At 46.2% G+C, this 26,590-nt stretch overlaps 1 protein-coding gene and 3 non-coding genes across 4 annotated transcripts in view; 2 read left to right on the top strand and 2 right to left on the bottom strand.

Moving 5' to 3' along the window:
* Positions 1-15,678, bottom strand: part of grm1a (glutamate receptor, metabotropic 1a) — a 58,196-nt gene extending 42,518 nt beyond the window's left edge. The window contains exons 1-3 of the mRNA XM_061241586.1: positions 15,613-15,678; positions 13,576-14,450; positions 6,832-7,081 (exon numbers count right to left, since the gene is read on the bottom strand). Of these exons, the coding sequence (XP_061097570.1) occupies positions 6,832-7,081; positions 13,576-14,287 (962 nt within the window). The 5' untranslated portion in view covers positions 14,288-14,450; positions 15,613-15,678. The remainder of the gene's footprint in view (positions 1-6,831; positions 7,082-13,575; positions 14,451-15,612) is intronic.
* Positions 15,679-18,430: 2,752 nt separating this feature from the next.
* trnal-uaa (transfer RNA leucine (anticodon UAA)) lies at positions 18,431-18,513 on the bottom strand. Its single transcript has one exon. It is a non-coding gene; the product is annotated as a tRNA-Leu (tRNA).
* Positions 18,514-25,272: 6,759 nt separating this feature from the next.
* Positions 25,273-25,355, top strand: trnal-uaa (transfer RNA leucine (anticodon UAA)). Its single transcript has one exon. It is a non-coding gene; the product is annotated as a tRNA-Leu (tRNA).
* An 871-nt stretch (positions 25,356-26,226) lies between these two features.
* trnal-uaa (transfer RNA leucine (anticodon UAA)) lies at positions 26,227-26,309 on the top strand. Its single transcript has one exon. It is a non-coding gene; the product is annotated as a tRNA-Leu (tRNA).
* The last annotated feature ends 281 nt before the right edge of the window (positions 26,310-26,590 follow it).

Raw genomic sequence — 26,590 nt, 5'->3', positions numbered from 1 at the left:
CTATTGCTTGTAATTTCATATAAACATGAGCAGATATCATCACTGCTCCTCTCTTTAAGAAAAAAGACTGGAGATTATGTGCCAGTTATTAGTTATACAGAGTTTGGAGAAACAGGAAGAGCATTCACGCTAGTGCGGTTAATGAGCTGTGTGGAATCATGGGTAAATTGACTCAGAGTGAATGTTACTGTCAGTCTAAACTTTCCTGGAAAACTCATTTAAAAATGAAACAAGGGCAGAGTAACTAATGTACATTGCTCACCATACACACACACACACACACACTCACATGCACACACATGCGCACACACAGACACACTCGCACACACACACGCGCACGCGTACACACTCACATGCACACACACACACACACACACACGCACTCACATGCACTCACACATACACACTCACTTGCGCATACATACACTCACACACACACACTCACACATACACACTCACTTGCGCACACATACACTCACACACACACACTCACACACACACGCACGCACACACGCACACTCACAGACACACTCACACACACACTCATGCAGGAATTGCCTAAAAAGGCAGGCTTTTAATGCTGTCCCTAGACCCCTCTTTGTGGAATTCACAGCCGGCTCTGACACTAAGAAAGCCAGCTCTCTCTTTATTTCCGCTTATCCTGGCTACGTGTCCGCCATAGAACCAGCCTAACAGATGGCTGCAGAACTCTGCTTGTGACAGACCTGACAATACAGATCAAGCACCTCGGTAGTTTATTAACTCAGAAACAATAACTCAAATTAGCAAAGATCTCCAACACAGGTACTCGGCGAAGGGTGTTGGCGGACATTTTGAGACTTGTTTTTCGATCGCCGGCCTCGTCGGTGGTCTAATTGCTGTACTGCTCTCTGCCTCTTTGGTTCCTCCCTGATTTATTTATTCTCTATTTAGCAGCCTGTCGCCGGGCTGTCCTTTCCTCGATCCGGAGGCCGAGAAGATTAATGATCAGTAAAAAAATAATAATAATAAAAAAAAAAAACAGGGCTGTCAATCACGGTGTCGCTCAACGGCCTTAACCGGAGGAGGGACCCGGGAACCAATCAGCTGCGGCGTCACCCTAAATCACCGCCGCCTGAAGGAGAGCGGGCTGGGGAGGACGGGACGGGGCGGACCGCTCCGTGAGCTCCGGAGACAGGCCGGCAGATGTTCCCGCGACCGTTCACGGTGCTTAGCCCGCAAATGGAGCGCGAACACATCAAAAAAATCACGTTCCCGGGTCGGCGATGAGGCAGGCTGTGAAGGGGGCGGACGCGACAGCGGGATTCTAATAAAACCCGCCGAGCCTAAAAAATTATTTTAAAAAAGACTTTGGGATGAAACAGCTGACGCACACCTTACCCCTTTGAGGGCTAGATAAATGTTAATATGTGGTTCCTTATTAAGACCAGAGACTCATGTCCCCGACGGGGGACGGAAGAAAATAGTCTTTGGAGGATATAACGGGAATAATTAGCTCAGGTGGCTAATCAGACCTCCAGCTCATACTGTAATTTTGAAACCGATGATATGGGTTACGCGGCTAAACCGCGCACTGCCAGGCTCCAGTGAAGAACGCTACTGAAGAAAATGAGTCATTGGCTGGAAAAAAAAGAAAAGCTCCTTTCTCCATGATAAACACCAGCCTGGGTGAATGAGTTCGGCTGAATCTACCTTTCTTACTCTTCTGTACCGTGGCAATGCGTTCCTGCCTGGTTGCCATAGAAACGTGGAAACATGTTGTAGGTTAGGCTTGCAGAAGGTTTTTTTTTTAAATATATATTTTCCAAACCTTTTCATTGACTTGATCTGATGGTGTGTGGATGTGTGTGTCTGTGCACAGGCTTATGTGTGTGCGTGTGTATGTGTGCAGGTATGCTTGTGGTGTGTGTGTGCGTGTGTATGTGCATGCGTGTGTGTGTGTCCTTGAGTGCGTGTGCGCATGTGCATGTGCATTCGTGTGGTGTATGCTTGGTGTGTGTGCGTGTGTCTGTGTATGCGTATGCATGTGTATAGGGGTCCTTGTTGTGTATGTGTGTGTGTGCACTCGTGTGTGTATGCGTGTGTGTGTGCATGCATGTGTGTATGTGTGCACTTGTGGGTGCATGTGCATCTGACTTTGTCTGTGTGTGTGTGTGTGTGCGTGCGCTTGTGCTGTGTGTGTGTGTGTGTGTGTGTGTGCGTGCGCTTGTGGTTTGTGTGTGTGTGTGTGTGTGTGCGTGCACTTGTGGTGTGTGTGTGTGTGTGTGCACTTGTGGTGTGTGTGTGTGTGTGTGTGTGCGTGCACTTGTGGTGTGTGTGTGTGTGTGTGTGCGTGCGCTTGTGGTGTGTGTGTGTGTGTGTGTGCGCTTGTGGTGCGTGTGTGCGTGTGTGTGTGTGTGTGTGCGTAGCGCTTGTGGTGCGTGTGTGTGTGTGTGTGTGTGTGTGTGTGTGTGTGTGTGCGTAGCGCTTGTGGCGTGTGTGTGTGTGTGTGTGTGCGTGCGCTTGTGGTGTGTGTGTGTGTGTGTGTGTGTGTGTGCGTATTTGTGCCTTAGCACCTCTTGTGCTAAAAATGGCCGGGCCTCGTGAGCTAACACTAAGCTAAAGGCATCCGTGATCCCGCAGGACCGGGGCTCACACAGCGCTGTAATTTCATTCTGGCAGACAGCGGTCCATCAGCGTGATGTTTGAGCGCTGTCCCTCGCACGTAAGCTCCCGGCCTCAGAGGTCCTCCGGGCGAATAAATCGCACCCTCTCGCACTTTCAGCCCAAATTTATTCCAGCTCCCGCACGCGGAGGCCGGAGACTTTGATTAAAAAAGGATTTCGGATTCACAGCTGGTGACGCTGGCCTCTCTCGCCAGCATCTTTTTTTTTTTTTTCGGGCCTATTTCAGTGCCCAATTACACCTCGGAAAACAGCCCCCCTCTCCAGTCCCCCACTCCGCCACCACCCCACCCCCACCCCCCGTGCTGTGCCTCGTCCAAGTCTACGCGCTTAGCATCCCCAAAGCTCCTCAGCCCGAGTCTGGCTGCCTGTCCGTTCTGAGTCATAAATCCCAGCATTAAAAACGTAGTCCTCCTCGGCTGACCCTTTCATTATAACAGAACATTTTCCACACCTGGACTGCCTGCTCTGCCTACGGACAGACAGCAGTAACGTAAATAGTGAATGGTGAATGGTTGAGCATTTATATAGTGCCTTTATTCCAAAGCGCTGTACAATTGATGCTTCGCATTCACCCATTCACACACTCACACACCAACGGCGATTGGCTGCCATGCAAGGCACCAGCCAGCTCGTCAGGAGCAATCGGGGGTTACTTCGACTGACAGACGACTGCTCTTACCTCCTGAGCCAACATCACTCCAAACGCTCCACGTGAAACATGAAACACCTTAGCATCAGAAGATTATTTTTACATGTCAATATTAATGCGCATATGTGTCTTACATGACTCAAAATGGCAGCAGTAATGGCTTATTAAGTTCAACTTATCAAGTACACTTCCATTGAGTAGAGACCTGGGTCAAATATGTTTTGGATTCAAAGACTGATCTCGCGTGGTATAACTGAGCCAACAAAGAGGACCAGAAGGCGGGCTTTGCACTTTTTGAGATTATTTCATAGATTCCAGTACACCACACAAGCTCAGTAAAGCGTAGAAAACTGTATGAATCAGAAACAATGATGTATTTGACCCAGGTCTGACAATAACGACCCATTCAGGGGGTGTGGCGGGCGTGGCTAAAGAGCCAAGCGGACTTTGATTGGTTATCAAGCGGATGACAGCAGAGCAGGGCTCAGACCCTTAACGAGGCACAAAGCCAGCACCGTGTGTCACTCTGTCACTCAATATAATTGACAGCTTCATTAGTCATGAGATGTTAAGCACTATATGGGCATTTCTGACAATAAACCACGCAGGTAACTGAGGCAAGTGATCCATCAGACCCACACGGTCATGTCCTCTCCTGCCTACGGTTCGTTGTTTTGTTTTTAATCAATCACAGCGTTACTTAGCAGGACAGATGCTCTCAATCAATAGCAGCACCACACGTATGCTTAACTCTGACAGGATGGAGATTTGTATACCTAAACATGTTGGTACACCGAAGACTAATTGCACGACTTCAATAGTTTTTTGAGAAACTAAACCGCTGAGAAATTAAATCTGGTATTGATACTTGATGATTGATTGGTCTACACCCTCGGAAAGAAACGGTTCTTTGGCTTGTCTCCATCTGGGAACCCTTTTTAGTTTTTTTTTACAGAACTGTCTATGCCAGCCTGGTTTGAAATGGTGAGAAACCAGTTCTCAGATTGAACCGTTCTGCCCGACCAAGAACCCGTGCACTTGATAGGGTGCTTCTATGGAACCTTTTCGAACCCTAAATTAAGAAAGATGGGACATCAGCCATTGGCTTAGCCTGTGTATGCCAGACCCAACTGATTCCTTTCCCTGGGGCCCATTTTGAAACACCCAGTGGGCTGAGTGTAGAGTGTTATTTCTGTTGAAATAAACTGAGAAAGCAGTCACAGAGAGCAGTCACAGAGAGCAGTCAGAGAGAGGGAGCAGTCACAGTGAGAGAGCAGTCACAGTGAGAGAGAGCAGTCACAGAGAGGGAGCAGTCACAGTGAGAGAGCAGTCAGATTGAGAGAGCAGTCACAGAGAGGGAGCAGTCACAGTGAGAGAGCAGTCAGATTGAGAGAGCAGTCACAGTGAGCAGTCACAGGGAGAGAGCAGTCACAGAGAGCAGTCAGAGAGAGGGAGCAGTCACAGTGAGAGAGCAGTCAGATTGAGAGAGCAGTCACAGTGAGCAGTCACAGGGAGAGAGCAGTCACAGAGAGCAGTCAGAGAGAGGGAGCAGTCACAGTGAGAGAGCAGTCACAGTGAGAGAGCAGTCACAGAGAGCAGTCACAGTGAGAGACCCCAATTTTGATACAGGAGAGGAGGAATGCACAACGTGCGTCGTATAAAGTCGCAGGGACATGCATCATGCGGAGGGGAACCCAGGATGTCTTCACGCTCCGGAATCGGCAGCGGGGATTGCCCCCGAACGCGGCTACAATAAATCTGACATTCCAAATTAGGGTGGGAATTGGACATGCTGAGCCCCACGCTCCTTGCTGCCCTTTGAGTGACCCTATAAAAGCCCCGGCTGTAACACTAACGCAATATACCATCGGATCATACCCTTTTTTTCTCTAAACAGTCAGGATTTCCAATGTGATTCCGTGGCTCTTTGGAGGGAAAGGGTTTTTGGAATGTTTTTCTGTGTCAGTGTTCTAGAACTCCTCTGCTGTCAATCACCGGCAGTCATTGTTACATCAGCATTAGAATGTTCAGTTAAGAGCACTCAAAACGCATATTTCATTATTTTACTATTCGTGATTTTCTAGTTGCCAAAACTAGTTGCTACTTGGTCAGTTATCTGATTATTCTACAAGCGTTCAAGTTTTTATCTAAGCACTTGGAACCATACATTCCTCTAGGGTTTTCGGTACACTTGTCCCTGGTTCTGATTTGCACTTTATTGTACATCGCTTTGGATAACAGCGTCTGCTGAATGACTGTAATGCAATGTAATATTTGTGATCTAACACCTTAAAGGGTTAAAAAATTGGTACTCAGTACTGCACCCCATACAGATAATGCAAACATCTTACAACTGTTTCAATCTCTCTCCACTTTTCCTCAAAATACTTCTGTTTCACTGACTCATGGATTTTTGTGTGAGTGCATCCTGGCTTTTTGGCAATGCTACAATAAAAGGTTTCATCGTAATGCACTTGAATTGAGTCTCCCTCCGGAACATCTCCCTTTGGAAACAGTAAAGTTTGCAGGTAGAGCACTGCTTTGAACTGAAAGTGTGCGTGCATCCCACAAACCATAAACAAAACTCACATCACTGCTAAACTGGGGAGGATTCATGCCAATTGTATCAGTTCAATTTTCAATTCTATCCACGTAAACAGTAAAACTGCTGGCTTGTTTTTGCTTGCCTTTTTTATGATTGAGGTTGTTTTCTTTTCTTGTTTCGAACACAAGATGGGCCCAGACAAATGCATACTTGCTATTGGCTGACACTGCTTAACCAATCAAAAGGGAGGGTTTATCCAGCTTTGAGTAGTCTGAGTGAGATTCTTCCAGGAAGGTCAGGCAAATAGATTCTACAACACTGGGGAACAATCCAGCGAGACTGACCTTTGTTTCTCTTTCTCTAAAATGAAACTCCAGGCATGTTGCACGCAAATTTGCTCACGACCCTGAAGTTTACCATGAAAAAAAAAAAGCAAAAAGGGTAGGTGGTAATTAGAATTTCAAGTATTTACACAGCTTGAATACTAAGATACCAGATTGGCTAAACATTGAAAACTTTTCAAATAAAAAAATGTCATTGAAAAGAGCCAAAATTATTTTAAACAAAGACCATTCCTGCAATGTGTTTCTTGCAAAACATTGTCCTTCATGCAATCTACCGTAACTCCTGGAATGTTCCCAAAGACCGAAAACCCGACTGTCCAACCGAGTATTCGGATGCTAGTATGCTAGTATGTATGAGTAGTATGCTAGTATGTATAAGTAGTATGCTAGCATGCGGTTCCAAACGCAGACTGACCCTTATCTGCCAATGAGGAGAAACTATCTATCAATGTAGTGTAGACTAAACATCCAAAATACGAGTGGAAATATTACACATTTGCTTTTTAAATCGAGCGTCGGCCGGTGTCGGACGTGAAAACGGACATCCCTTCGGAGCGGAAACGCGTGGGGCGGGGCGGGGCAGGACGGAGCTGGGCGGGGCGGGGCGTCTCTCTCTCTCCCACTCACCTGCCGATGAGCAGGAACTCCCCGGCCACGCCCAGGCGGCGCATGGCCATCAGCAGGCCGCGCACCGTCATGCCCTCGCAGAAGCACACCACCACGCGCGCCTTGGGCAGCCGCTCCCGCAGCTTGCGCAGGAGCCGGTCGAAGTGCCGCTCGCCCGCGTTGCTGTAGATCTTGTCCGAGTGCGCGATGCACAGGCCCTCCAGCGACGCCAGCTCCTTAAACGCCTCCATGCCGCTCTCCCCGTAGTTTCCTGCGCTCCCCCCGCCCCAAAAGAAACATACATTAAGGTTGGCATTTATATAGCGCCTTTATCCAAAGCGCTGTACAATTGATGCTTTGCATTCACCCATTCACACACACATACACACACTCACAATTGGCTGCCATGCCAACCAGCTCATCAGGAGCATTTGGAGGTTAGGTGTCCGGGCGGGGGATCAAACCAGCAACCCTTCGACTGCCAGACGCCCGCTCTTACTGCCTGAGCCATGTCGCCCCATTATGTTACACTAATGGCATTTTGGCAGACGCTCTTATGCAGAGTGACGTACAGTTGATTAGATTAAGCGGGAGACAATCCTCCTACTGGAGCAATGTAGGGTTAAGGGCCTCGCTCAAGGGCCCAAATATATAAATAACATCAACCCCTAAACCGTGATACAACATTAGGGATTCCATTCAAGCTGAAACACAGTGGTGCGCTTTTACAACATACCGACCTGTTAGAATTTATAATCGTTTTTTTGGGGGGGGTTTTTTCCTGCCCTCTTGGGAGGCCAACTTTATTTTTAATTACAATTTCAAAATTATGAGATAAGGCCTTAAAGAGGGAAGGGAACAATGAAGGAACAAATAATAAACAAACTGTGTTGAAACGAGACAACTGACAGGTACAAAACAGAGCAAATTGATGTTTGATATCGTAGCAGGATATTTCATTGAGACAACAAAACAAAAGAAATACAAATAAAACGGAAGGACAAAATTAAAATAATTTTAAATGAAATGGTGCAAAAAAGTAATAAGATATCAAAGAACGGTGCATGAGGAGAATGGACCAGCTTTATTGGGGTTGTGAGATTAAGTTGGTGGTTCTTGTGTGTTTGTGCGTGTGAATTTACTGACTAAGGTACAGGACTGGGACCCGGAAAGTTGGTGGTTCAAGCCACAGCTGTTGGGCCCCTGAGAAAGGTCCTTGAGTAAGGCCCTTAACCCCGCATTGCTCCCGGGGGAATTGTCCCCTACTTAGTCTAATCAACTGTAAGTAACTTTGGATAAAAAAGCATCAGATAAACAATGGGTTATTCATATTATATAAGGAGCTTGGACAACCATCTCAGATCTTGACTGGTCCAGCACAATAAAAGGTCTACTGCTCATTGAACGAACACAATCTCATGAAAATGGTTCCAAAGGGAACCCTGTGATTCCATAGAAGAGCCCCATCAGCTGTAGTTCAAGGCTCTTTGTTGGGCAAAATAGTTCTTTGTCTGGGTGCTTTCACACTTCACACCTGATAGAGGGTTCTAGAAAGAACCGAAAAGGGTTCCTCTATGGAGACGAGCCACAGAACCCTTTTTTTTCCTGAGAGTACACCAATAGGGTTCAATAGGGACCATATCAACTCTGTGAGACATTTAACAATGTACAATATACTGTGTATGCCATTTTACTGCGTTCAACTATATCCCGTCATTTCCCAGGGAATAACAGTAGTATTTCTCATCACACAAAACCTTGCATCCATCACCCATATCGACAGGCACACATTTTCACGATGCATCACCAGAAATATAATATTTATTATGTATCTTCCGTCATCTACCGCAGCACTGTAAAACACAGTATTGGCCTTGGAGAAGTGTTTTTGTTCCGGGCGGAATTACTGGAGTGAACAGGGCGGCATTGTGCTTGTTCAGGTATGCGAGCTAGATGTCACATTACCACGGAAAGGGCAATAAAGCACATTTACAAGCAGTTTTATTTTATTAGGCCAATATTTTGCTTTTCAGTCAGATCATTTATTGTGTTATTATTTATTATTTATTGTCTTTGAAAACTGCACTTTATATTTATATTGCCGTCTCTGTGTTCTAAGGCGTGCTGTATGGTACGGCGGCGTAGTAAAAATCGCGATATCGAATCAATTTGAGACTCCATCTACGATGGATATTTATGTCTCTTTCATCCGGGGGACTGCGGGTCTGTCGCATTCTAGAATTTACGCGATTCGTCTTAATCCGCTCAGGTAATTATTCAATCAGAGAGCTGACACGCGTTGCCATGGGCAACCGGCAACAGATACTTACTCTCTGTCGTTACGCGGGAATCAAGGGAAATGTACAGTCCGCGGTCTTTTAGATCGGCAGATCGGCAAACGGGGGTTTATTGTTCAGGATTTCGTCACACACGGGCGATATTCCTAAACAGCGCTGGTGAACGTGATAGATGTCTGCTTTCCCTGTGCCCAGCCAAGCTCTGAATACTGAATATCAAGATGTGGGTAGACGCTAGGCGTTAGCTTCAGCTGTTTATTATCTGTTTACCATATGCTCTTATTTCCCATCTACCCACAATACCCTGCATTGCTTATTCTCACTGCCTGTCTGTCTGCGGGACTAGACCCTAGACCCTTCACCCCTCTTTCTGGGGGACTAGGCCCTACACCCTTCACCCCTCTTTCTGGGGGACTAGACCCTACACCCTTCACCCCTCTTTCTGGGGGACTAGACCCTACACCCTTCACCCCTCTTTCAGTGGAACTAGACTCTATACCGTTCATCCCTTTCTTTTTGGGACTAGATCCCTGCACCCTCTACCCTTCTCTCTGTGGGACTGGACCCTACACCCTCCAACCCGTCTCTTTTTGGGACTACTAGAACCCAAAACCTCCACCCCTCTGTCCGAGAGACCAGACCCGACGCGCTCTACGCCCGCTCGCGGGAGAGTCCTACGCCCTCCACGCCGTGAAGGCGAGACGCCAAACTGAGCGCAGCCCCGACCATGAGCCGATTACAAACCGTGAACTCCAGAGTCTTCCCCAGGCAAACGCCGCCCCCTCATCCTGCCCCCCCGCCCCCGCCCCCGCGCCCCCCCCCCCCTGGCTGTCACCACGGCGCTCGCTCAGTCTCACGGCTGCGTGTATTTCACACCTCAGCAGCTCATTGGCCCGTCTCTCAGGTCGTGGAAAAAAAAAGGAAAAAAAACCCCCCCTGTCTCTGCCAAGCAGCGGAGCTTCGGCTGTCAATCAACACCCGTCCCAGAAGCCCTTGCAGCTTCAGAACTTCAGCTCTGCACGTCACACCCCCCCCCCACCCCCCACCCCCCCTCCTCTTCGCCCCCGAAGGGCCTCTGTCCTGTCTGGGGTACGTGCCTTCACCAATGATGAGCAGGACTGAGGGGGCAGGTCAATTTGAGTTCAGTCCAGCTCGGGAAGGGAATCAACGTATGAATTGAAAAACGACTGTTTTGCTGTATGAGGATTTTGAATGAGGAATCCCCTGAATTTAAATTCACTACCTACTGGATTTGAATTGACCCCCCCCCCCCCCCCCCAAGCTCTGACAATAAGCACTCCTGGGTTTCTGCTTCTGCACTTTTGCACTTTTTTTTGTACCTTTTTGTTTAACCGAAAGTAAGTCATTGTCGTTTCTTTTTTTAAAAATATTATTTTACTCGCTCCAGACTTCTATTGTGCACACATATTTACTTTGTACACACACTCTGCAATTCATTGGGACTGTCATCACCGCACCGCGAGGTAATAACCAATATGTTTCTGAAAGGATGTCATATCTGCACTGGGGCCCCACTGAGGATTGGACGCGGGTTATTTCTCCAGTGTGAACGGCTTCAGAGACGTTATGATTCAGCACGACTCGTGTGCCGTGTTCTTCCGCTACTCCTCTCCACAATCTATCCCGTGTCTCCACTGGACAAGTGTCACCTCCGGGAGAAATCCAGAATAGTTATGACTGTGATTATTATTCGTATTTCAAAAAAATCTGTTCATTACCGTAGGCCTCGTAATGATCGGCGATAACATATGCAGAACAATTCTATGTTTAATGAAAATATTTATAAAGACAGATCCGCGCTGAGATGCATGCACATAATTACCGTTGCATATTGTTTTGTAGAAGAGGGATCCCTACTGTATTTAAAAAACAATTTAAATTTCATAATCAGAAGGTTGATGAGCAATATTTGAATAATAGAGGAATATGGTGCATTAGTTCTTTAATCAAATGCAGTGAGTTGATTAATCAATTCAAGCCTGCTTAGATGTGCAAATAATGAAAAACTGGTCTCATCCATTATTTTTTAATGGAATAAAATTATCATAAAATTAATCATTCTGCTACAGAGTCGCATAGACCAATTAAACCTGAAAATTTATGTGTACATACACAGCATATACACTCGGTGAGCATTTTATTAGGTATTTATTAGTTCTTTTTTTTAGACTGGTTGGTCTTCTGCTGCTGTAGCCTATCCACTAAGAGTTATGATGCGTTGTGTGTTCAGAGATGCTCTTCTGCATACCACTGTTGTAATGTGTGGCTTTGACCAGTCTGGCCATTCTCTTCTGACCTCTCTCATTAACAAGGCATTTCTTCCCACAGAACTGCTGCTCACTGGATGTTTTTGGTTTTTCACACCATTCTCTGCAAACTCTAGAGACTCTAGAGATTTCTCTGTTTGAAAATCCCAGGAGTTCACCAATTTCTGAGATACTCAAACCACCCTGTCTGCCACCAACAATCATTCCACGGTCAAAGTCACTCAGATCACATTTATTTTTTCACATTTAGAATTTTCCCTATTCTGACATTTGGTCTGAAAAACAGCTGAGCCTCTTGACCACATCTGCATGCTTTTATGCCTTTGGTTGCTGCCACATGGTTGGCTGATGAAGTATTTGCATTAACACGTTGGTGTACAGGTCTACCTAATAAAGTGCTTGCTGAGTAGACATGCATAACACAGTGCATCCATGTGTACATGCATGTACCCACACATGCTATACCCTGTAAGTGCATACAGAAGGAACATGTTCATAATCACTCCACCATGCCTCCCCTTGGAGGATGGATGGATGGATGGAGGGACGGAGTGGGAGATAAGAAGTGACAGATGGGGAGATGATAGATGAGGGAACGGAGGGATGGAGAGATTGATGAGGAGCCACGTCTCGGCTCGTGACAGGATGAAGAGGCGTGGCACCCGTTGGACCGTGCCCTGCATCTTACATCACGGGCCGGCTCCACCATCTCTGTGCACTGTCAGCCAATCAGCACTCAGGAATAAATCAGTCCTTGAAGCGATTAATGAACGTGAAAATATTACAACAACAAAAAAATAGTAAACAGGAAACAGGAAACTGACCATTTGTAGTTCAGCACTGCAGAACTACAGGAGTGCATACATTGACATGATGAACATGCCACTTAGATTGTTCCTACTAAAAAACAACTCAGGATTTCACCCATCTTCCTGTACAGCGTCTTTGTGAAAAGGCATCTGCAAAAAGGCCCTAATACAAACAAACTGATTTACACTGAATAGTATACTTGGTGATTTACATTCTCATTACAATACAGACCTTGTTTGAACTGTACTACCTCAAGCTTTTCTCATTCCTGCACATGAATCTACTTTACCACCTGGCCACCATGTTACTGCCCACATCAGGAAGCTATAGATCGACAGCTACAACACTAACCCCACCACCAACCCACCAGGAAACTAAACACCCACAACTACAACACTAACCCCACCACCAACCCACCAGGAAATGAAACACCCTCAACTACAACACTAACCCCACCACCAACCCACCAGGCTGGTCTACGTTCACTTCAGTGTGTATCACTCACTCCAAAGCAATACTAAAGTCAAATCTTTTAAATTCATTTTTATACAAATGAATTTACAACTTGTTACAAAGGTATATAGATAAGGTACATGTGCATAAATATCACCCAAACATGAATTATTGCTCCCATCGGACAGGGTGCTTCAAGTAGGCGTCCATTTTTAGAGCAGGATATTTAAAGTGACCTCTTTCTACTGTCGTCGAGGGAGTTTTGTGCAAGGACAGCCTTTTAGATCACCTGTAAACAGCAGCACATATATTTTTGGAGAAAGGGTGAACTTGTGCTCGTCTTGGACTCATTTTGTTCTTTCAAACACCTTTCAAAGTTACGGCAGTAAGTTGGAACACCGTGTTCTACAGCAAAGTGTGGAACAACATTCCTGCCAATTATTCCCGGACATTAATTCAACACATATCCATTCCACACATACATATCTATCAAATTTGAATTTACTCTGAATGCATACAATTCACATCTACTTTGATCTCTCTCATCACATCTAACCTCTCTCTCGCGCGCACACACACACACACACACACACACACACAACCACAGAGAGAGAGTGAGCGAGAGAGAGAGAGAGAGAGAGAGTGAGAGAGAGAGAGACAGATCGAAAAGATACAAGCTGTTGTCACCAATAATCATTGAACCAATGACTGTTTCTCCCCCCGTTAGCTCCATCAGACTTGTAGATGCTCAATACCGTAAACGAGGTTTACAATTGTCATTATTGACTTTTTGCGCTGATGAAAGATCAGCAAGTATGGAGCCACGTCTCAATCGCCCCCCAAAAAAAACGTGCACGTTTTAACTGGTGTTGTACGTGGAGAATAAATAACGGAGCCGGTGGTATGCCATGACTTACCCTCGGTATGGACCGCGGACACGTAGGTCCAGTTGTACCGCTTAACAATGTCCAGTATGGCCCTGGCCTGTAATGTGTCCGAGGGAACGACCCTCAGAAAATACTTGAAAAGGGTTTTGTCGCTTAGGTCAATACTGGTCGCCGAGTACGCAATTTGGGGAATATTGAACAGCTGTAGCAAATTCTGAACCTGAATCGCCACCGAACTGGAGCCCGGTCCGATAACACCAGCGATGGGCTTCTTCGTCGTCGGGGGCTGGTTCGAAGGCGTCCCATCAATGCACCATTTGGACCCATCCTTGTCGTCCCGTATAGAAATAAGCGAATCCCTTATGAACTCAATGCTTTGTTCCAGAGCCACGGACGAATGCCAACACGAGTCCCTGATCTCGCAGCCCAGGCTAATGTTGGGTAAGAGGTTGGGGTCGGAATTGATGCGGTCCAGCGTGTGAAACATGGCCTCCACCCTTTGGATGCCGTACTGTTCTCTGACCTCCCCGCATTTTCTCTCTGCCACCTTCTCGGCGGAGGGCTGGTGGTGAACGGAAAAAAGCGCCCCGATTATAATATCCCCGTCCATTCTGGCAACGGAGCGAGACACGGCCCTGGGCATGAGTGACCTTTCGTAGAGGCGACTGGACAGCGCCGGCCTATGAAAGAAAACCGTTGGGAAAAATAAAAGGAACACTGAATTCATTTTTAAACGTGCCATATCCCACTTCACGACGACGGTTTCGGCGGTTGGGTCATAATATCCGTCTGTGACAGCAGGCTGGAAACGTTAGCCGTCTGAAAGTACATCCAGGATGGGCGAAGTGAACATCGTTTGCAAACGCAGTTTCCTCTTGAATTAATCCACCGGACAGAAATTCCTGCTAAAAGACAAAAGAGAGAATAGGAAAAACGAATTGCCAAATATACCTACCAGTTGAATCTAAGATATGAATATGAAATATGAAACAAAATATGTGGTCTAATACGCTTAAACGTGATTTCCACGGGTCTAAAAGTTGGGCTGTTCTTAACGATGTCATGGTTAAATACTCAAGCCCAGAAATATCAGCTAAATGACAAAGTAGTACTAGGCTACTGACATTAAGCCCAAAACCGAACTCATTCTTGAAGAAGAAAAAAACATATTCGAAAACATACCCTAGTCTGAACAGCGAAAAACGGGCTCCGTTTCTCAGGCTACTTATTAAATGTGAGTATGTCGCACAAATTGCATCAAACTAAGCGCATACATTGATTCGCGTAACCGTTACCAATGCCTGTCTTGTTACGGAAACAATGAGAAACATTCATTTTCAATTTCATGCCAATTTAATTTCGTCTTCCCAAGTGCCTTTCTTTCTCTCTCCTCTGACAAATGTGGTTTCTGAGGAGCGGGTTTCAGCACGCTGGATAGCGCTACAGTACTTCATTCACGGCACTCCTCCAGACTACAGAAAGGAAACACCTTTCGCGGGCTGTTTACAGGTATTTTCACGGTGTACATTCCACTGACAAGGCAAAAATCTAAACTAAACAACACCTCGCTGCCTATTCCCTCAATATCACGCAGGAATGCAGTGTCACACACATTTATCGACGAAATAAACCGAAATTGCCTGCGAATTACCGCGTATCGTGACAAGTAGTACTGTGGAGAAAGGACAATTGCCTTAGCATGTGCGGCTTTGTCGTTAAGATGCAATCACTCAGAAGCTGCAAGTTAATTAGGAGTCATCATGAGATATGTTAAATTGATTTCGCGCACGGTCCAGGGTTGTAGCTATTTTTGTTTGCATGTTTAACATTCATTTGACCCGTCTCAGTAACGAGAATGAATCAATCGTCTAGAGATCGCAATGCATTGATTGATCACTCGCAAGAAAAAAAATCGCAACAGCGAAAAAAAACTGATGACAACGTGAAACGGTCAACCTCCACATTCAAATATTCTTCGCCGCACCTAATGCACCGGAACGCCCTAATCACGCAAAGACCGAATGCCGCACCAACTATTGTGCATTTTCCGCAAGAACTTGGACATACCTGTTTCCGTGAGACATCGTGTGCCTCGCCGTCTTCTGAGCCACACAGTCCTTGGCTGTGTTACTTGAGGATCTAGAGCTCACTAGACTCTTTTCTCTTTTTTTTGCAGCGGGACCGCGAGTGCCCCCCATCTTTGCCGGCTAAGCACTACATCAGGAAATCGGGTCACACGAGCTGCAGTGTGTGGCCCCAATAGAGAGAAAAAAGGACGCGCAAAGAATATGCAATTTAAAACAATAAACTGACATATCTCACATAAGCCTGTTTTTTTCTGATATAACATATCTGACTCTGATATAAACGTACGACCAGCAGCAGTACAAGGAGAAACGCCATGTGCTTGGGAGATCATTCCCGACCTAACATTTATTAGGCTACCATTCCTAAATGTGGGGCAGTGTGATCCTTTGCGCAGGAGAGAGCAACGCAGAATAGCTAAGCGCTGCCCAGCAAACCACACGCACGCGGTTAGATACTCGATTACTCAGTCCATAGACAGGTTGTAACGGCTGATCCTACGCACTCTACCTTTAGTTTGAAATACGCCCTTCAGGAAAAAAGATTCCAGGTACCAGGGGAAAGCAAACACAGTTATAAATACCCATTTGTTATAAAGACTCATATAATTATTAGGATTAATGTCATTTCATATACAGTACATGAGAAGTCACGGTCCAGTTTAGCAGTTATCAACTAAAAGTAAGTGGTTTCATGAAATATATAATCAGATAAATGCAACATATTTTAAAGTAAAAAGGTGTAGCGCAAAATATTTTATCTGATGTAATTTAAACTGGTGTAATTTAATCTTCAACTATATTTTCATGTTAGTTTTAATCTGTTGGATGACAGTAACTAGCGTGTATAAATCCTACTGAAACTAGTCACGTTGTAAAATCCCACTCGCAGTGTAATTGACGGAAACTCGTTGCAAACATAGCAGCAATGGGTAATTCATTGTCCACAGTCATGGACAATAAAGCTCCTCCAATCCAATCTAATTTAAACCGTCGACGAGGACTCTGTCCTGTTCCATTAGCGCTATGTTTCTACACCTCATTGAGGCTGTCTCCTAACAAGAAATGTTTCACCTGAAGCGACTTTCAGTTGGCTGCCTCTGCAGCAGCGTGCCGCACCAGCTCAGCTCAGTCTGAATAAAAACAGACGTCCCGAACAAACGCCATCTCGACCCCATCTCGAGTCCCCAGCAGTACCGCTCAGCGCGAGACCTGGAAACGCGGGAAAAGATCCGCCCATTGATAATACAATAATAACCCGTTATTTAGCTGACACTTTTATCTGACAGTCGATTGCACTAAGCAGGGGACAAATCCCCCCTGGAGGAAGGTGGAGTTAAGGGCCTTGGTCAAGGGCAGGAGAGCTGTGTGGATATTATCGTGGCTACACTGGGGCCTGAACCACACACCTTCCGGGTCGCAGTCATGTACTACACAGTGGCTACATGGTGTGATCCTGAACCTGGCAGAGGCCCCTCCACCATGCTACTCCTGCATTCGAATGGGATGTCATTAACCACAACAAACCAATCAGAAATGTTGTTTTATGCCCAAGGAGAATGGGCCACACCCACCTCGACACCAACTATGTGTACACCTACCGCAGCTTACGACTGTGCATGGACCCCACACGTCTTTCTGCCATTTTACACTGTATACATTACACTTGTAGTTAAATAAGGAAATAAAATATATAGAACAGCACCACAAACCAGTAGCCTGTAGCTACTGTACTCATTAGAAATGGCTTCTGACTGAGAACTGTGCGCGATTGTTCAGCCTCAGAGCTAAATGTGTTCACTCAACTGCTCACTGTTGCGTTCGACACATCAGGGTCATAATCACAGCTCTCTCTATGGTTTTTAATAATTTATTTTTTTGCTCTTATTGCGTTGAATGGAACCACTGCACCAGCGTTCACTCCGTGCTCTAATTCCTCCGGCAAATGGGTAACAAACAATAAAATGCGGCAATAAGTCCTAGTTGCTAGGGTGACCGTTCACCTCTGAAAATGACTTTAAAAGTTGTAAACTGAGAAGCCAAATCCAATGAGCTGAAAATAGTTTTTTGTCGTTTTGCCATTTTGTTCCTCTGTGTCACCCAATTCTTGGTATGGGTGGGAGAAAAAAGAAAACAAAAAGTTGCAAGTTGGGGTCAAAATAAGATTTGTTTAATAAGCTTTTTTTTACCCCCCAAGTGCTATGCCAGTCAACATGAAACATTTCAAAAAGAGATGCTCTGGTTAAACTCCTTTTCGGCATTGAGGTAACGTCATAATTAATATAATTATAACAATATAATTAGTTTTTAAGCTGATGCCGGTTCCAGTGCAATGCTATGACAGGACCATTCCCTAAACAGCCACCCGGTGAGATTTCATTGAATGTTCAATGTTCATTCAGCCTCACAGTTTATCCTAACAGCGTCCAAATGGGAGAGAATACACTCTAAATAAGATGCACTCGTTTACTTTATTCACTGTCTTTTTACGATACAAATGTCCCGGGATTCCTCCTCCTGCATTATGAAAGGCGTGCGGTTCCCCACAAACACGTGTGCAATCTACTCGGCAATTCATTCACCATTCGAGCAGACTGCTTCTAGAATGAAAATCAGAGCCACCGGACTGGGCAGGGCACAGAGTGACGTCAGAGTGACGTTCGCTTGGACAAAATCAACAGAAAAACCACGGAAGACCAGCGCTCTTAGCGCCTTATGTTGCCCATAGCCGTAACCAGGGACACTAGTAATAGCTGTCTGCAGAGATGAACATCACATCTAGAACACAAAGTTAAAGAGATTACCAGGAGTGGGGTTCGAACCCACGAGGACATACGTCCATTGGATCTTAAGTCCAACGCCTTAACCACTCGGCCATCCTGGTACACACAAGCGAGGTGCTCAGCCTGATTTGTGGGTGCTCCTCTATATGATAAGACAGGCTACAGTCGTTTACTCCCGTCTGTGAAGTTACAGAGGTTCAGGTTCTGCATGAGGTCCCGTGTATTCTTATATCAGGCAGAGGGTTTAGGGACTTTTTTCATCATCAATGTCCCTTCAACTTTGGCCATGTAACAATAACAATAACTGACCCCCTCTCTTTATAGCCCGTATTCATCCCTCACACCAGTTTCTGGGCAGTTAGCACAGATCCAGGTTTACAACGCAAACACACGGGGCAAAGTTCAGAGGTCGAGGTACAGCCATTTCCCATCGGAGCGCGGTCGTAAGAGACTCGAGCACACGAGCACGACCGTTCTCAAATCCAGACAAAACACGGATTTTCTTTTCAGGATAATGAGGGAGTGAGCCAAACTTCTGCCAGGTTCACAGCCTAATTATCATTCGGGACGGGTCCTTGTCTGTCCCTGCCGTCTGGCGGCTCTTGTCCAAACACTCTGCGCTGACTCCGGAGTTTGTCAGCCCTGTTTTCCTCAGTGTGAGAGCCGGGACTAACGGAGGCCGAAAACAGACGGGGCGGGCCGTCTGGGGGGGGCGGGCCGGCGCCTCACAGCCCGCCCCGCTTCGGAGGGCTCGTCGACGCCCCTCTGTGCCCGTCTAAGCTCGGGAGGATCGATGAAGGTCAATGCGGCGGGGGAGCCAGTCCCGCTAACGTGATTAGGCGCTCGAAATCGGGAGAAAAAGCGAAAATAAACAAACAAGCGAAATCAATTCTAAACCCGGAGAATAGGTTTCTGCGTTCGGAAGCGACCGACTCTCTCGAAACCCATTCCTGTTCAGCCGTCATTTGACCGGGATGGGAGTGTTAATAAAATGAAAGGATATTAAGTGAATGTGATGGCACTGGGTCCCAGCGTGTCGGTCGAGGTTAACGGCGCTGGATGCTGCGTGGCGTTGCCTGTAAACACGGCTAATCTCTGACCCCACAGACCTCCCACCAGTTCTTCAGTACTACTCCGTAAATGAGTGTATTACTCTGCTCAGACATCATTATGTCACTTTCAATCATTAAACACAAATTAACGGTTAAAGGACGGGGAACGCTAGAGGCCCGTGATACAGCACCATCGAGAGCCGGCCTAAAAGCGGTGTGGGGGGCAGTCAATGGAAGCAGGAGGTCTCACCTCCCAGAGATCCGCTCGGGAAGACGAAAGAGACTCACTTTCACCCTCTGTAGGGCCGTCTCACTGATTAAGAGCAGTTGACAAACGACTACTTTAGTGACAGCGGCTGAGCCACTGGCCCTCCCGCAGAGTAGAAGCATTGCTTGGGTCTGTTGCATTGAGTTACCGGGGTCTGCCGCATCCAGTTACTATGCGGTTTTTTTTTAGGATTGAGAGGAGAATATCCGATACAGAGCTCGTTAGGAGTTGATAGAGGATTATGACACATGAGTCACTCCCACTGAGGGATTCTGGGATGGAGGAGGTCATAGGAGGAGGACTACGGGGAGACCTCTGAGCAGAGGTGGAAATCCAGGCCGGGCGCGAGAGAGGAAAAATCCCGCCGCGTGTTTCGTCCACCGATGAACTCGGCCGGCCGATTTCACCAATTAGTTCTGCCTCCTGGCTGAAGAATTGTGCCAATTATGGGAAATCCAGGCAACTGGAACAAAGCACTGGGTTTTTCCACCTCCGGGTCTCCTGGTGCACAGCTGATGCCCAAAATGTGACCAGAGGACCGTGACTCTCAAACACACAGGAGATGAAATGAGAGACAGTGACTTTCAAACAGTCAGGAGATGAAAAGATAGATGGCAGACCCGGCCCTTAGCGCTAAAATACCTGAAGGTCATGCCTTATTAAGTCGGCCATTTTAGAACGGCCACTGATCTCAGCCATCGGCTGCCTCTCTGGACCGGGATAAGGATCAGGCTCGGGGTGGATACCTGTGATTGGCTCAAGTTGTTTTTCGGCTAGGCTTTGAAGGCTGATACTTGGAGAGATACCTTAAATTAGGCACAAGTCATTCCAGGGTCAGACTCAAACAGCACTCCGGCTAAATGACTCCTGTATCAGTGTCTGCCATCGTAAACGGGCCGTGCAACGAGTAGGATTTAAAATGTCTGAAGTGCAACGGAAGACGGACAATGTCGCGTTCAACCTCAGAGGCCGTGTTATTTTTGAACTGCGTTCACAAATAGAATGAACCCTTTCAGGTGTAAAGATTGCAAATACCAGATTAGAATGTTCTTAACTGAACATTCTAATGCCGATGTCACAATCGCCGCTGCCAATTGAAAGTTCTGGAGTTCTAGAACACAGTTTTTGGTTATTTTTTAAAGAAAGCATTGCAAAAAAAAAAAAAACTACTCTTCAAAGGGTTAAACCCTTGTATTCTTGCAGTGTATGCAATCGCACTTTTAACCATACCAGTTTCATATTCCAGTCACACGCTTGTTTTTATTTTGTACCTTTTAAACATTGAGTTCAGGTGAAAGTCCTTTTCTCAGCGAGAGAGCACGACAAGTACAGCCATTACACCACCACTCCACCACACTTTCACACCGCAGGAGATAAAGAAACCGAATTAAAGACTTAAATCGTGCACTTAACGGGCAGGAACGCATAACAAACCAGCACACACACCTTCCCTCCAGGAGCCCAGTTTGACCTCCCACCTCCAGAAGCACGCCCAGTCTCGGGTAATTGTTAGGGAAGTGGTTAATATTCCTGGAAAACGATGACTGAATATGCGCTGCGCACTAAGTATCCCACTCATATTTTAAATGAAAAGAATTCAATTCGAGCAAGAAGTCCGGAGAATTATCTTTCCACATGGCTAAGTGCTGAAGTTCAGACACACCAGAAAAGCGGATGGCAAAATTGCATATTTGAGTTTTGCAGTTTGAAGATAGGGTTTATACTGTTCGAGTTAACCTTGAATTCTTTTTGAATAGCTGTGAATGAGTTGCCAAAGCCATAAAAGATTTTTCATTTTTCAATTTTAGCTTGCACTCATCTCCGTTTTGTCGTTTCTGATAAATGTTTTATACCGCGCTAAGGCAAAGATTACCCCAGCTTCTAAATGAAAAGGGAAAATAATATGCGCAAATCAAGCATTGGTCGTAAAAACAGACGCCCCTTACGAGAGGAAACAAGGATCTAAAGTAAATCGATTGATGGAGGAAAACAATAACATTTATGGAACCAGACAATATATCGTTTGTTCACCTGCAAAATATTTCGCAAGGCAATTAAATGTAGCTCAGGGCTGGGAGACGTATCAATCACCAATGCTTTTAACGACCAATTATATTTGAACACCGTTTATTCCCAAAATTTAAATTTGAGACGGATTTATACTGCCCTCTGGTGTTTGTTAACTTTTTAAGCTTGCAATGTCATACTTGGTATAAAAAAATAATGAAAATACGCAGTTTTGGCCATGTACAAATATGAAAAGTGTTGTCTGTGAAAGTCTGTGCGGTTGCTTAGTGACAGAGTAGCTGTCTGAGTGTGGGCCGAGTCCGGGGGCAGCCGGGCGACAGCATTTCTCTTCGATTCAAAACCACGGTTCCAAGCTCTGACTGTGTGTATGTGTGTCTACGTGACGGTATACATGAAGATAACTCCGTTCAGTCCTTTCAAGTTCATTTCTTTATTCATTTTAGAGGGCGTGGCATTATGTTTGCCTTTAAACACGAATGTCATAAGTTACCTTGATTGTGTTATTCATTATTTGCCAGTGTGACATATATGACAGGGTGTAGTCTGGTCTCCCTTACCTATGAATACGTCCGTTTCTTTAAGCTCCATTGTCTTCATCTCGATAGCCGAGCATCCTAAAATGTTCATGCTGGACGATTTCTCTTCAAGTTGTCAGGATCACACAGCCCAAGGAGGCGCGCGTCTCTCAAATCAGCGCCATCTTGTGGTTGCAGATTCGCCGGCATCATTTATAGACGGGATGCCCTTGGGTTTGACTCCACTAGCGCGTCTGCCGAAAGGGTCGATGCTCTGATAAGACAATTCCGTTATTTAAACTACCGGTATTTGCTCTCCTTATACATTTTAGAGCCTCACAGCAAGGAGGCCCTGGGTTTGAATCCCAGTCGGCCTGTGTGGAGTTTGCATGTTCTCCCCGTGTTCGCGTAGGTTTCCTCCGGGTACTCCGGTTTCCTCCCACCGTCCAAAGACATGCAGGTTAGGCTGATTGGAGAGTCTAAATTGCCCGTGGGTATGAGTGTGTGAGTGAGTGGTGCGTGTCCCCTGCGATGGACTGGCGACCTGTCCAGGGTGTATTCCTGCCTTTCACCCAATGTATGCTGGGATAGGTTCCAGCCCCCCTGCTACCCTGTTCAGGATAAGCGGGTTCAGATAATGGATGGATGGATGGATGGATACTTTTTAGAGGCACAGTGTGCTCAATACAATACATACCACAGAAACCAGTTGAGGTGAGTTAGCGATGTAGCCTGACTAAGAAGAATTGATTGTAGGAACGCGGCTGAATTATGTCGATCAGGGATGGGCAACTCCAGTTCTGGGGGGCCGGTGTGTATGCAGGATTTTGCTGCCGCCGGTTACCCTGGCTCAATCAGCTAATTAGCCATATGCACCATGATGGATTCACTCGTAAATTAGACCACAGTAATAAAATGCTACAAGACAAGAACATTCATCAGCTGCTGTTTATATCACGGAATCTGGATATCATTGACAGATCATGTAGGCTAAATGATTGGCCTTATTAAATCATTAAGAGCAGGAGTTGGTCTGAAATCAAGAAACAGATAGGGCCCGCCTTGCCATCCCTGATGTATATTATAAAGAAGGCATCCCTGGTCCTGGAGTGCCTGAGATTATTTATTTATTTACTTACTGCGCTCCATTTGAACCGCTGACCATATAACTGGATTAATTATCCTGCTTAATGAACACAGGATACCGTGCGCTGGAGGTCGGCTACTCAGCGTTTCACCATCCAGGAGTTGAGACTTGATTGATAATCGATCCACCTGTAAAATGAAGTTTGGACGGCGCTATGACTAGGACTAGAAGCGTCTGCTGGAGCAGGGTTGCCGAACTCCCCGCGGCACGGGATAAATTAAATGCCGCTGGAGATAATGGAGTCCTTCCGTTCCATCAAGATATTCCGGACAGGTCAAGTGTGTATATCCTGTTTGATTTAATTATGCGCGGAGACTGACTCACCGGCTGGTCTAGGAACGCATTAAAAGGCATTCCGGAAAGTCGCTGCACTGGAACTTTCGGGAATTCTAACGAGAGCTTTACCAGAGATAGCCTCCATGTAATAAGCGTACTGTAGCATCCAGCAAGAATATAATGTTTAAACTGAGAGAGAACAGAACCGGAGAATTGGGGTGGATGCACAGTGAAATGTCTAGTGTTAATTAAAGTCTAGAGTATATGAGTTCAAATAAGACCAAATTAATCTGTGAGAGTTGATTTAACACTGAATTTTACAGTGAGGGGTGGAGTCAGGGAAGGCAGTCGGCTGAGACAAAGTTACTGGGAGCAGCCAGTGAGACCCGGAAGGTTGATGGTTGTAGCCGCGATAAGATCTACACAGCCATTAACCTTTGGATAAAACCATCAGCTAAATATCAAATTATAATTATTATTAGATTGATGCACCCAGCAGCCTCCGCGTACTCACTGATTCCTGGAGTACCCTCTTCAGACGTGGCAAAAAAGTCGACATGTATATATATATATATATATATTTATTTTATTATTATTATTATTATTTTTTTTTTTTTTACATAATCCATGTGTTCTGGATGAAAAATACTCGTTGCCGTGAAAATATTTACCAAAAACTTGATTTTATTGTCATTGAGTGCCCCTTGCGGTCTAGGTCTCAGCAATGAAGAACATATGGTTCTTGAGAGTAAGACGAGCGACTCATGTCGACAGTAATGAACTGCCGCGACTTCCCGCGAATCGCGAGGATGTGGACGTCTGCTGCAATGAATGCTGGGAAAGCAACATGGAGGAATTTATCACACGCGAAAAAAAAGTGCGGCAAAGGCTTGTAGCAGGTTGCGGCGACAACGCTCCCTGATGACATAACCCTCAAATTCAAAATAACGTTGTTGCCCTGGGCTAGATTTCGCCTTTAGGCAACTGGTAATGCGTTTGTCTAAAAAATATTTAAATGAGTGAATCCCAAATCTCTAACTCGTTACACCTGCCTTGCGCTGACAGTTGATGGGGTGGCCCAGGCGTAAGTCGGGTTCAGCTCTCCTGTACAGCAGGTGAAGAATTTGAAGAGGCCATCTTCTGACCCTGTTTCTTACTCTGGATTAAAGGGGTCGGCTGTTAAGAGGGTGACTTTGGCTCAGGAGATAAGTGCAGTCGGAGGGTTGCCGGTTCGACCCCACCCCGGGTGTGTCGAAGTGTCCCCAAGCAAGACACCCAACTCCCAAAATGCTCCTGACGAGCCAGTCACTGTTGGTGTATGAATGGGTGAATGAGGAGCATAAATTGTACACAGCTCGTTTTAAAGACAACCTTTTCATCCTCGGAATGGACAGGGTAAGTCCTTGGCTGTTGAGACTGTGCGGTATCCATGGAGACAGCTGGAACTCAATGGAACACCTGGTGTCTTGCACATTTTCTAATTTTTTTTAAAGAGGAGCATCTTGCTCCCTCTGTGTTCATCACCTCAGTCAGATGGAGAGGGGTTAGACACAGAGATGGGCCCACGTCCTTGTACCAGGATGGCCGAGTGGTTAAGGCGTTGGACTTAAGATCCAATGGACGTATGTCCTCGTGGGTTCGAACCCCACTCCTGGTAGTCTCTTTAACTTTGTGTTCTTAGATACAATGTTCATGGATGTAGACAACCAGTACTTTATGTGAATTGTCCCTTATCCCGTCTGCATCCATTGGGGATATTGGCAGCCGGTGACGCAAAGCACTTAAAAGTCATGAGAGGGGAACTCCCCTCAATCGGCAAAGATGCAACGGCAGCCATTTTGGACCAGAATGCTCACCATGCAGCAGCTGGGGTTGAAGAGGGAGAGAACATTTTCTTCAGCCCGTTAAATCGGGGAATTTGACCAGGACAGCGGGGAACCCCCTACTCTTTGCGGAGAGCGTCACGGGATCTTTAATCACCGCAGCGAGTCAGGACCTCGGTTTAACGTCCCGTCTGAAGGTTTCTCCCGAGCGGAGCGTCGTAATTCCGACGTATGAGCAGCGCCGTAAGAGGCGCTGGAGGCCGTTTTCGGATCTCCTCCATTTCGCCCGGCTGGTGTCCTGGCGGAGTTCTGCTCCGTGAAACGTAGCACCATCACACACGCAGGCTGCTCGTCCCGCATTAGTGTGACCAGACGGGGCGCTCTGAATCACCCAATCAAAGCGAGCAGCTCTCTCTCTCTCTGTGTTAGGCGTGCTGCGCCTCTCCCTGCTCCCATCATGCACTGGGGGCCCCTATGATGTCCAGAGCCTCATTTCAGCCCATTCAGTTCACTGAGCTGCCACAGATAGGACAAAAACTACACTTGGGCTGGCGGCCATTTTGTAGCCGATGTGTTAATGGGTGACTTTGGCTGTTTGGTGTGGAGCACAATGCTGTAAGTGTGTGGCTGTGACCTTTTGTGTGTGTCTTTGTTTTGTGACTTTGTAAATGGTCTGTAACCACAGGGTTTGGTCAGTTGTTGTGTACCAGGATGGCCGAGTGGTTAAGGCGTTGGACTTAAGATCCAATGGACGTATGTCCTCGTGGGTTCGAACCCCGCTCCTGGTAATCTCTTTAACTTTGTGTTCTAGATGTGATGTACACTGCTGATAGTACATCATCAAACCGGTGTGGCTTTCACAAGGAACCTTTACAATGTGCTAATTGTAATTCTAATTGTGGATATGCGTCTGAAGAATTAATGCATTTTTGTGGGCTCAGGTATTATGTCTCTCTCTCTCTCTCTCTCTCTCCCTCTCTCAGCAGGATTACTGAGATGACTGGATATAACTCCACTGAGTGAAACCTGGAACAGCTCTTTCTACTTCAACTGATAGTTGTACACATTT

Source organism: Conger conger, chromosome 5, assembly GCF_963514075.1.
Source record: "Conger conger chromosome 5, fConCon1.1, whole genome shotgun sequence".
NCBI classification, from domain to species: domain Eukaryota; kingdom Metazoa; phylum Chordata; class Actinopteri; order Anguilliformes; family Congridae; genus Conger; species Conger conger.
Note: the sequence above shows the minus strand (reverse complement) of the source record. Positions and strands in the feature narration are given on the sequence as shown.